Here is a 12,944-nt window from a genome sequence, read left to right as displayed (position 1 = left end):
CCATTATGCATCCAGGTGTGTTGCATTTGTTATGGCCAGTTCCATCAGGACCAATGTGTGGGTATGTGATGGTGACATATGTATACATTTGTATCGCACATTTCCATATTCATATGTTTGTGGGATTGTGTTCTACACTATGGCCTGTCTGCTTGTCTTGCAGCTGTTTCTACATGTGTTTGTGTTTCTTTCAGCTTCACCCGCTGCCCCCTCGTACACCTCCGGTTCACCTTTTCTGCATACGACACAGTATCGCCTTGGAGGATTTTAACATTACCCATCCACCCCTCACACGCAAATTCCTCACACCCCACAGATCACTACTTTGGTTGTTGGCCCATGACACGGCCAGAGTAACACATTGAATACCCTACATGTGTCAGGTACCTTTATGGTTGTGTGGACTACCCTGCCATGTTTGCTTTCCACATGCTATACCTCACGCACATAGGTACACGCCCATACTTAACTTTCATTCCTTGGTTGGTGTACCCGGGTACTACCTGTTCGACTGTGTCACATACAAGTTCGGCTTATACCGCTGACTTCCAGATTTTGCCAGCCTGTTGTACTCATTAGTAGGATGGCACATTTTCCTATGTCCAAGCTATTCCTTACACATATCCGACTGTTGTGGACAATGCCTCCCCACAGTTGACGGTAGGGTTTCCACCTTTTCAGTTGGCCACAGTGTGACATTTGCGGTTAACACATCACATTTTACAGGCCGACACATACCCACGGTCAGTTCGGCAGATAGAACTTACAATTCTTGCCTATATCTAAGCTTATTCTTGTAGCATTTTGGTGGCTTATTCTGTTTCTTATGACATTTATGTAATATACGTACAGAGAAACTGTTTAATGCAACTATTACATAACGTCTAAGGAATAATTATGTCCTATAATCTCTGGACATTTGCCATTTTTACAAGTTTGTATCAGGACACATCTGCCCACAGAGGGACTGTCGCTTTCAAACTGGGACAGGTGGTAATCTTAGTCGACATTACGGATCATACTGTTCTTTTCGGCCTACATGTGTCCTTATTGTTGTAGCTGTTTATATGCTCCTTCTGTTTTGTTTACATGCGTATTCTATTTCCTATCACATTTGGTATGTGAAATGCGGACATACCTTTTGTATGTGACTATTACATGCCTTGTAGGATATGATTCGGACATATGGTCGCTAAATATATCTACATTTCTCCTCGTGTATTTTGTTATGGACACATCTGCCCAGCTATGTACCCCCCCTCACATTATGGGTCAGCTGGTGACCCTCTCCATTGGGCTGGACGTACCTACTGGCGGCACGCTAACATATGATGCATTTCACTTCCACATTGTATAGCTATCTACACTACGCTGGACTACGGGCACACGGTTTTCCATGTCATTTGTTCAAGGGTTAGGGACCCGTTATTCCCTACCGTGCATTTGTGTTTGCTTATTCATTTTCTGTTTGCACGAACTATCTTGCATGCTTTGCATACGTTTCAGTATCCACGGACACTGCGATTACTATTGCAGGCGGAATATAATATTCAGCAGTTTAGGTTGCTTATCAACAGCCGACATCGATACACCCCATGCACTCGCGCATGTTTCCTATGCACGTGGCTGTGGCGGCTGCGCGCACAAGCCTTACGCCGGCCTTGCACCGATCTTCATGAATCCCGGGGTAGTTTTATTTGTTCATGACTTTTGTTTACATCTAGTTTGTTTAACCATTCTTAGGTAAGTACTAGTAGGGTTGCCACCTTTTTAAATGCCCAAAGTGGGACATTTTTGGTGCAAACGTCAGATTTTGCAGGGCGAAACATACCCATGGCCAGTACAAAGGACAGAATTTCACTTTTTTGCTTAAATAAAAGTTTATTCTTGTAGCATTTTAGTTGCTTATTCTGTTTCTTATAGCATTTAGGTGTTTCAGATACAGAATAACTGTTTTATGCAACTATTACATAAAATATAGGAAATAATTTTTTCCTAAAATCTCAGGACATTTGCCATTTTTACAATGTATTTGCAGGACACAACTGCCCAAATAGGGACTGTCCCTCGCAAAGTGGGACAGGTGGTAACCCTAAGTACTAGGCTAGCTGCTCTTTTGGACCATTTTAAGCCTAGTAAATTTTCCCTTAGTGAGAATCACTCCATGTACCTCTTGAATGTGAGGCAAACACCTTAACCATTATGACAACCCCAACCCCCAATACAATTTTATTTATTGAGTGTCAATATAACATTATCACATATTTATGTTTGATCTTTTGTAACATTATTTGTTTTATGATCAATACTACATTTTTTACAACGTAAAATTGTTTTTTAAAGGATTCTGCAGATACACATAACTTCAGTGCTACATAATCACTCTATGTTTTTGATTTGTTTATAGGTATAAAACACCGAAGTACTGCACACAACTCCAGCCTCATGGTTTCAGAATCAGAATTTGACAGTGACCAAGATACTGTTTTTAGCAAACAGAAAAATGACAGTGACAGCCCTGCAAAGGACATAAATGGGTCTATAAGAAATGGAACATCTTTTAACTTTCACTGTAAGGAAGGTTAATGTCACTGTTAATGGTGCAATGAGAAATGAAAATGAACCACTAATGTTATTGCCAACCATCCAAAGCCTTGGAAAAAAAAACTTCCCCAAATGCTTGCTGAAAGTAAATGAAGGTTGTAAGAATGTACTTTATATGATAACACATTATTTTGAGCATGCCCCATCTGTTTTTCCTAAATGTTTGGGGAAGATGACAGGTGTCAGCATTAGGTTCTGAAACCAACATTTGGCATTACCCTACTGTGATGCTTATATATATATATATATATTCGCATAGCAGGGACAGTGCTATATATGTTTATTGCTGCACCGGCAAAATTGACAGAATTCAGATCTATGCAGACCTTAGACTACACAGTTAGCACTGGCAGAAATAAAGGTGTGCAGTGCAGTTACAACTTACTAACTGAACTTTATGTTGGAAGTGGTAAAAGTTCAGACCAAAAGGATTTTAGACATGGTCTTGCCTGATATGGCTAGGTTTACATTTTGTTTTCTGCAACAAGCATTTTTTGCTGAGCTTTGAATATAAAGAAATGCCTTATTTATAGAGTTTAGTGGATAATTACATTTCTGCTAGTGTTCTGTTCTTGTCATGTTTTCCTGTGCGTTTATTGTGTTGTGCATTATGCATACAAAACATATTGCCTCAGGCTTCAGCTGTAACCTTACCAACCATATAGGAATATTTCAAACTGGAGGCAACATGAGATCTGGTAAGTTCTACAGTGTGAGTATAATATAAAGAATAAAAAAGGGGGAGCAGATATTATATGGGCCAAGTGATGCTTATTTGCTGATATATCCTCTGTTTCCTTGACTAGAAATGCACATCTTTTTGACAGATGATGGGTATAGCCTTGAGTTAACCAGTACTGAAACACAAACATTGTGCTGAAAGGCAAAAGGATTCAGTGTATAAGTCAATATCTCTCCTATGGGAACACTTTTTATTCAGCAGTGTATTGAAATACTTGGAATTTTTAAATGCTTTCAATAAATGAAGCAAGACCTTTTCAATATCTTTTTTAAGAACATTTTTGTGTTGCATTCCAGTATTATTTTAAAAAAATGTTAGCACCTTCACCCAAGAACAAAAGAGCTCTGAGCACTACGAGGTAGTCACTGATATCTGTTGTGTTGTTGCTAGTATTTACCTATATTTATGTCATTGCTATTCATAGCCTCATACTATGCAACCATTGTAGACTTAGCCAACAATACCATAGAAAATGAACCCTTTAAGCTGAACATAGTAGTTCAGAAGATGATGTTAGGGGGAAGTAGAGTTACATTGGGAGATATAGCCAGAATATTTTCAACTTGAATTATCAGAAGTTGGAAAAAGGAGAATAATATATGGAAACTGAGATATATGGGGTTGGGAGGGTGGCCTAATGGTTAAGGTGTTTGCCTTACAAACACAAGGTACAGGGTTTGAATCTCACAGGGGATAACTGGCTAGGCTTAAAATGGCTCACAAGGGCAGTTAGCCTAGTACTAACCTATGAATCTATGATATTGTTTAGTTTGGCACATTCGTAAGTGTTTAGCCAGTAACTGCTGGGATGAAGTTACACAATTCATTCATTTCAGCTAACTGAAGTTTGAACATTGCTGGTGTTTTCACTGTGTAATATGTAGGTGGAGTGTTCCATAGGATCTTTTCTCATACAAGCCTTTTTTTATACAACAGTCTGTTGGATGACATTTATTTTCGGAGATGGCTGATTGTTTAATATCTGTTTAAAAATGACAGCAGACAGTACTGAAAAATGAATTTGGCATCATCTCTTATTACAAGTGAAAACTTCACAGATGTCTCTGTATGTAAGGTTGCATGCATATTTACTTAAAGCTAATTGCAATATCAACTGCATTTGTCTGACATGTAATTAAAGGTCTTACTTTGAGGGATGTTTTTGGTGAGTGACTTACCTTTCTTTTTATAAGGTTCTCTTGGCACAAAGTGTTCTATTCTCTAGCAACTGCACATGGCAGGGGGCCAGCACCCCCAGTCAGTGATTGTTGTCATGTGCCTAAGCTGGAAGGATGCACTCAACCTCCTCACAATCCACTTTTATTTTCTGCTGATATATGGGATTTCAGGCTTAATGCTTATGACTGGAATGTTCCCCAATTCAGTACTGAAATATTTTAACTTTTATGTATTACTGTGGTTGTCATATTACAAACCAGGACTTGCACCAGTTTGTACTGCCTTGAAGAAGAGCACAATGGGACTGAGTATCAGAAGTGCCAGAGGTTGGGCCAAGCAGAGGGCAAGGGTATGAGGCTTGTCAAACCTATCAGTTGATGGAAGCACCAAAGGATAGCCTGCACAGCAATAAGCAAGCAAGTCCCTCACTTCCTGCTAGGCATGAGTCAGAGCAAAGGGTAATAATGCAAGGGAACACAAGGCCACACATCAGCCAGAACTTCTTCTGCCTGTGTCTGCTATCCAAGTGACCTTTACCCCTTTGCAGTTTGTGAGCTTTTCATCTGCTAATGAGGATTACACCTCAAAAGCCAGTTATCATCTGATAACCATGGAAGAGGCAGAATAATTAAAGTAAGAGAATCACGTCTCCACTATCTATATATAGGAGTGAATCCCATGATTTGCAGTCTGTCTCTCCCACCAGTGGGGCATGTAGGTGATAGGCCTTGTCTCACGGAGCAATCATTATACCCTATAGTGAATACTTCGTGGTTACACTACAGTAACATGATTTTTGTTTCAGGAAACATTTTCTTCTCAACCCCCAAATCTCTGCCATATGAGTGAGTCGCAGTGTTAGAACTCTATCCCTGCTACATTGCTGCATGCAGACAATAGGTTGAGTCTCATGGAGCAGGTCCACTAATGAAGACAGTATGGCTGTACAACAGCTAAAGAAGCATTTTTGTCTTACCCTCCCATATCCCTGTCATGCAAAAGAAAACTGAAAGTCTACTGCTGTAGCATCACCATCTAATCAGACCAAGGTCACCTTTGGAGTGTTGGACATGCATGTCCCCTTTGACATCTGATAGAATTTAACTCAGTGGCTGCAGGAGCGCATGCTTAGGCAGTACAGGATAATACCAGTACAAAGCCCTGTGTGGGCTTCTAGCAAACAAGTTCCACCTGTAGCATGTATCTCCAAATCATTGGGGCCAATAGTGGTTATCTTTTAGAATTTGAACTGACAAGGAATCTCAGTTATGTTTTTAAATGTGTTGCTGTTTGATGCATAATTAATTTTCTGACATGGCTGTTAGCAAGAAACATCACTTACTCGTAGTAGGTGATATGATCGGCTTATTTATTCTTTTGCTGAATTTTATTGTTTTATTTGGGGACTTAGATTTAATTCCATTTGCTAACACTGACATCTTTGTTAACTAAGTGGTTAGAGCAGCCCTCTATTACCACCACTGAGCTCCTGATACATATCTAGTGTCATGTTGTATTTATTCATTCTTTAATAAACTACAGTATTTGTTATGGGTCTTGGATTTTAGGCCTATATCTATCTGGATTTGGTAATACTTTTAGTGTTGTTTTAGTTGTCATCCTTGCCTTGTTTTACCACCACCGAGCTTCTGAATTTGTTTCAAGCTGCATTTGGTGTATTTGATTGTCAACCATACTCTACCTGGATATGTTTACTACTTGTGTTAAAGTGTGTTGTTTCTAAGACATAATTGAGCAGTGGATTATCTGAGGGTATGTATTTTATCTGGACATTTTATGAGACTTGATAAAGTTTATTTATCTACATTTTATGACTGCAAATTTCCAACTGGGCAGTGACATTTTCCAGTACAGTTCTAAGAAAAAAAGCTTTAGGAACAATCATTAGATAGGCATGAATATAAATATACAATAAGCAAATTTGTTAATCAGTTAATGAACATACATGTTTCAATGTTTAATAATTAAAAAAAGAATAAGCAGAAACAGACTATAGAGAGGTTTTGCACAGAGACAGTCAAGTCAGTAATTTCTGTTGTGAGATGTATAGTTAAAGATAACCACAGAATTACAAGAGAAACAGGTAACATTTGAAAATCAGAAAGAATGAACCGACTTTAATAATTTAAATAATTGGCTACTGTATTATATAATAATTAAAAAAAGAATAAGCAGAAACAGACTATAGAGAGGTTTTGCACAGAGACAGTCAAGTCAGTAATTTCTGTTGTGAGATGTATAGTTAAAGATAACCACAGAATTACAAGAGAAACAGGTAACATTTGAAAATCAGAAAGAATGAACCGACTTTAATAATTTAAATAATTGGCTACTGTATTAGATAACAGGAACAAACACTGTAACAGTAGCACTTCTGAAAATTCCAAGTTGAACGCACAGCTGAAAATACAGAATTTTATGTATCTTCAGAGGGGCATGCTGAGCACAGCTTTTCTATGACATTCTGAATGCATACTTGGAGGAAATATATGCAGTTCAACTCATCTATTCCAGAAATTACCAACATTCAAAGACAATTAAGATTAGTTAGTTTTTTCCTGGCTAGATGTATAGATATGAGAAATGTATGAGCCAATGTAAGGTCACAATGTGGTTTGTATCACTCCAGGATATGGAGAAATGAGTAGCAGTCAAGGTAATTTAGTAATTTTTAGCTGAATTTTAGTTGAGTTAGTTTGTTGTTGGTTAAATTCAGCAGAGCAAAGCAAAGAACTTGTGGTGGATATTCCATGGTGACCTAATGAAAATCTATCAGTCCTTTAACAATCTTCTATAGTTTTAGAAGAAATAAACAGTGAAGTTTTTTTTTTTTTTTTTTTTTTTTTTTTTTTTATTTCTCAGGGTAGAGCACTGATTTATACGGACTAATTTTAGGTTCAGTCCGGGAAAGTCAAAGTAAGCAAAGAAATAGTAAACAACTGAGTTTAAAGGTTAAGAGTAGCACCAGACACACTATATACTTATGATAAGGTAGTATCAAAAATGTCATTAAACATTGTTGATAAAGTAATAGAAAAGATAAAATAGGTGAAATTGAGGTTCCATGGGGAAAAACATGCTAGTAGAGGAAATAAATAATATGTGTTGAGAATGAAAGTGAAGAGTGTAGTTAGTGCTTGAAGAGATAGTAGAAGTAAGTGTAGAAAGTGGGGTATGAGTGGGGAAGGTAATGTGTCAGTGAGATATACAGTTTGGGATTTGGAAATATACATTCAAGTAAAATGTCTTGAAATGAAGCACTGGTCTATCTTTAGTAGGCAGGATTTAAACTGAGGTACACAGTTTGAGCAGATGGCAAGTACTTTGAGTTTGGTGGGTAGGGATTCTCTTAGCAGAAAAGATGTGTTTAGTGGCCTGAAGCATATTCCCAGGTGTGTTTAGAGTGTGGTTTGAATGAGAGTGACTTCTTGGATTGTACTGTGGTTATTCAGTTATAAGTCTCACAGCTTGGGAAGTGAGATATCCAAGTGTAAAAGCTTAAATAGCTGTGAGAAAAAGGTCTGCCTTTTGCTTAAATGGTAACCATTTAGCTTTTGCATTAGTTAAACAGTGATGAAAGTGGGGAAAGAGTTTTATGCAATGGCATTTTTTTGAGTGATTGTACTTCAATAAGGAGTAGATCGTGCCCTAGCTGAGTAAGCTGTATTCCTTTAGCAGTAGTTGTTCTTACCACTGAGGAGAGAGGAAAAAATCTTTCTAGCCCAGAACATTAGGCAATTAATTTTGTCTCTAGATTTTGTTGTGCTTAGCTGAAAGTTCAAAAACTGGTCTGTCCTGATTGTATGATATTGCAAACTAGAGGAGAGATGGAAGTAGTTGGTATGAGATTAAGAAGGACCCTGTCTTTTAAAGGCATCTAAGTTTCTGATTTATCCACATTAAAACAGTACTTACATGTTGATCAGACTCGAAGAACCCTAAATCTGTGAAGGAATCTGTGTTTCAAATGTACCCTCATTAACACACATGTTTTTTAGACTTGAGCCATCCATCAAGCATTTTCCCCCATTTTTGCACATGGGCTTGGGTGTCACTTCAACAGTGACAATATAGAGCCAATGTTCACGCCACCAGATGGCTTGTTGGTCATTTCACCTAATTTGGAAAGAAACTATTTTATTTATGGCTTAATCAAAAGAATTAGTACATAAAAGATTTCACCTCTAACTGTCACATCTGGTGTTATCAAACCAAAGAATCAAAAATATATTTAGTATTTCAAAAATAAAGCATACTACCAGAAAATGCACAGGATACTTTTTTTTTTTGCAGGGAGGCTACAGACTGAATATTAGATTCCTTTCCCATGGTATAAAAGTGTAAAGCCCTGACAGCTCCTCAGAAGATGCATTTGACTAATGGCATGGGCAATGAAGCAATCAAATGGTACAGGATGGATGTGAATGGCTGATACAAGCTCATCAATCCTGGGGAGAGGGTGGCAGCTTTGCTGAATTAATTGAGTCAAGGACTCTAGTGTACACATGCTGCAAGCAGTAAAATCACTCAGCCAGGAGACTCTATATGTGTTGTAGCACTTAGACACCTCCAGGAAGAAACCAAAAGTACAGCACTGAAGCTGCCAGCGAAGGGAGTCAGGACAGTTTGTAGAATCTGCAGACTGGCCTGCTCCCTAGCACCTGTCACCTCCAAAAAAAAAAAGAAAAGTTGGTTTGATAAAGCATACTGTCCAGGGAATAAATGAGCCAGAGGGCTGTCACCTGGACTCTGCAGCTAATTGGATACCAGAAAGGGAAGCCATTGGTCCAATCCTGCAGACCCTCCAAAAAAAAAAAAAAAAAAAAGAGAGAGAGAGAGAAATATGGCCTTATATTTTGGAATACTGCAGTACCCTGCCTCCTTCATTCTGACCCCAAAATGTGGTCGGGAAGACTAAGGGTGGTGGATTCTCTATCTTCATTAAGGACAGGTACACCTCCAGACTGGTTTGCCAGCATGACGCACTGGAACTACTCCAGGTGCAACTGACAGTTGGCAAGACACTCATCCAAGTTATAGCCAACTATAGACCCCCCTCCATGACTCAGGATACCGACTCCTTTTATCTGGATCTACTTGACTCCATCAAGGCACCCCCTAACACCCTGATCCTTGGTGACTTCAACTACCCCACCATAGACTGGGTGAACTATTCCTGCACTAATGCACTCACTCAACAATTCCTTGACTTCATCAATTCTAATGGACTAGACCAGCTCGCCTCATCCCCCACAAGGGGAGATAACATTCTGGACTTGGTTCTCACCAACATGGTCGACCGCTGAACCATTCCCATAGTATGTTCTTCCCTGGTGAGATCAGATCATTGGACTGTCTCATTTGAAGTTTCTATTCCACCCAACCCCCCCCCCCCAGCCATAATCAAGCTAAAAAACTTCTCAAAATCTACGTACAACCTCCTAAGGGAGGGTATCTGTAGCTTCACACCACTGCCCCCCTCAGAGGATGCAGACAACTAGGCTGAACAGTACACCAATGCAGTATACAAGCACCTGTACAATTGCATGGACTCAGCCATTCCCAACAGAACTAAAACCTGCTCCTCAAGAAAACACAAACCTGTTTGGTGGACATCCTATATCAACAGGCTTTACAACAAAAGGAAGAAACTGTTTTCCAAGGGCAAAAAGGAACAGATTCCAAATTGGAAAAACTCCCTCCTTAGCCTCAACAAGCAAATTAGATCACTAGTGAAAACCTCCAAACTCAATTATGAATCAAAACTAGCCTCCGAAACAAAGGAAAACTACAAAGCCTTCTTCAGTCATGTCAGGAACCTCCATGGCAAAACTCAGGTTTGTTCCAAATTAGTATTTAACAGTATCACCTACACTGATCCTGTTGACATAGCCAACATCCTAGCAGATAGATTCAGAGCAAACTTCACCCTCCTGTCCCCCCCAAAGGTCCTTTCAACATCCCTGATGCTTGTCTCGCACCTCATATCTCTGTAGATGAAGTGCTAAAAGCTCTATCTAAGGCAAAGAACACAGCTTCCATGGGACGTGATAGTATCCCAGTCTGTATTCTGCACCATCTCTAGCAAGAACTGGCTTCACCATTGAGCACCCTATTCAACTACAGCCTAAGTACAGGCTTCATCCCAGAAGAGTGGAGAACTGCCATTGTCATCCCCTTGCACAAAGGTGGTGCAACCACTGACCCTGGAAACTGTTTCCCCATTATTTTGACAAGTCTGATCTGTAAAGCCATGAAACATATCATTATGGATCTCATAAACAAGGACATGGGGAGTCTCCAAGCACTTGAGCCCACCCAGTTCAGATTTGCTAAGGGCAGATCTTGCCTGTTGAACCTGATTGACTTCTTTGAGACTGCCACCAAGTCCCTGGATGAAGGAAAGTCAGTACATACAGCTTACCTTGACTTGGCCAAGGCCTTTGACTCAATCCCCCACTCTGGCATTATCGAAAACTAACACAACTTGGCATAAATTCCTATCTCATCAGGTGGGTGGCCAAGTGGCTTAGTGACAGGACCCTCAAGGTCAAAATAGGTGCCTCCACCTCCGATAGTAGACCTGTCACTAGTGAAGTTTCCCAGGGATCTGTCCTGGGACTCCTGTTGTTTGGCATCTACTTCTCTGAGATCCAGGCAAAGACAAAAGGCCTGTGGCTCACTAAGTTTGCAGACAACTATAAGTTGGGTGCTGTCATTGACTCCCCAAATGATGTTAACATACTGCAAGAGGGTCTCACAGCAACTGATGACTGGTGCCAAAATCATGGCCTCAAGCTAAACACAAAAAAAGTATCAATATACCATTCGGCAATGGCAACCCCCTTAACACACAACCTATGGTGAGAGACCTGGGTACTCAGGTTGATAACAATCTCACATTCAACAATCATGTAGCGGCAGTAGTCAGAAAAGCATTTTACTTGATTCATCTCATAAGAAAGGGATTGCATCCAGAAAAAAGGAGGTTATTACCTCTCTATACTCCTCCTTCATTAGACCAATAATTGAGTATAACTCACTGTTTGGTATGTACCTCTCCAAACATCTGCACCAACTGGAAAGGCTATAGAAATACCTCACAAAGGGAATCCATGGCCTCCAACACCTGTCCTATGTGGACCAGCTCAAATCACTATCACTCCACTCAGTATAATACAGGCTGCCCTACTAGAGATGCTCCTTATCAGTAAGTCTACCTCTTCATGCATTACCCGCTCAAAAGGCCTAAATCTAATATGCAACATCAACAAAACCTGCTGGAGAGACAGATTTGTCTCCCAGAGGCTGTCCCGTCTCTGGAATAGACTTCCCATACACATCAAACAGAGTGCTTCCCTGACCCTCTTCAGGTATAACTTTGATGAGTGGATATGAAACCACAAATAAGTCCCAGGGGTTCCACCTGTGTCCCTCATTGATAGGAGTGACAGGTGCTGACTGAGGTTTCTTTTTGGGGATAAACTCTTGGCTAGGCTTGTAAGGGCCCCAAGGCCATTAGCCTAGTAACCTCCTATCATCCTTTCATCCTATGATTTATTTCACATACTATCACATTTATAACTAATGGAAAGAGTATACAACTCATTGGGCATCCCTGACTTACACCGCTCTTCATATGCACCTCCTGGCTTAACCAGCAATTTGCAAGTATGATGACATACATAATTTCCTAACTTTATCACTTGTATTTTTTTTCATTATTACCTGCAAGATTTCATATCCAATTGTATCAAATGCCCAATTAAGGTGATTTTCACTTCTTCCTTTCTATTCATAACATCATCCATAATTAATATCTTCCATAATGTTTTACATTTTAGTTTCAAATCTCTTTTGTATTATTTTTATATGTATCTTGTAATCATTATTACTCAGTACTGTCTGTTTCCACTTTGTAATTGTCTTCTATCTTCCTTCTTCCATATGAATTTAAGTGTTCCACTACATAATTCTTTATATATAAGACCTTAATTTAATCATCCATTCAAAATCTTGAAAAAATAATTTTTTGCCAGCCATTAAATTTTTATACATTTTGTACCCTATTCCATCTATTCCTGCAGCCAACTCTATATTGAATTATCCTAATACTGTATACAGCTCATAAAAATAAATCTCCTTTTCTAACTCCTTGTTCTCTTTTTCTGTTAACTTTTTTACTTTCCAAGTTATTTTCACTACCTTTTTTCTTTTTTTTTTCTTCAAACATTTCTTGTACATATTGTACTACTCAATTCATAATCTTTTCCCGAGTTCTTTCTATTTCTCATTTTACGTTTTTATTTCTCTCATTACATTACCATCTTCCTTTACTAATCTACTTAATTAATACTTCTCTTTTTCCTTGTAATAATATCTTTGCTTAAATAACAAT

At 39.0% G+C, this 12,944-nt stretch overlaps 1 protein-coding gene across 1 annotated transcript in view; it reads left to right on the top strand.

The window, feature by feature from the left end:
- The window catches only part of KIAA0319 (KIAA0319 ortholog), a 2,335,945-nt gene extending 2,332,339 nt beyond the window's left edge, over window positions 1-3,606 (top strand). The window contains exon 20 of the mRNA XM_044065978.1: window positions 2,408-3,606. Within this exon, the coding sequence (XP_043921913.1) occupies window positions 2,408-2,586 (179 nt within the window). The 3' untranslated portion in view covers window positions 2,587-3,606. The remainder of the gene's footprint in view (window positions 1-2,407) is intronic.
- Window positions 3,607-12,944: the final 9,338 nt, after the last annotated feature.

The sequence above is a fragment of the Protopterus annectens genome, chromosome 3.part0 (assembly GCF_019279795.1).
Source record: "Protopterus annectens isolate FY-2018-M chromosome 3.part0, PAN1.0, whole genome shotgun sequence".
Lineage (NCBI taxonomy): Eukaryota > Metazoa > Chordata > Ceratodontiformes > Protopteridae > Protopterus > Protopterus annectens.
Note: the sequence above shows the minus strand (reverse complement) of the source record. Positions and strands in the feature narration are given on the sequence as shown.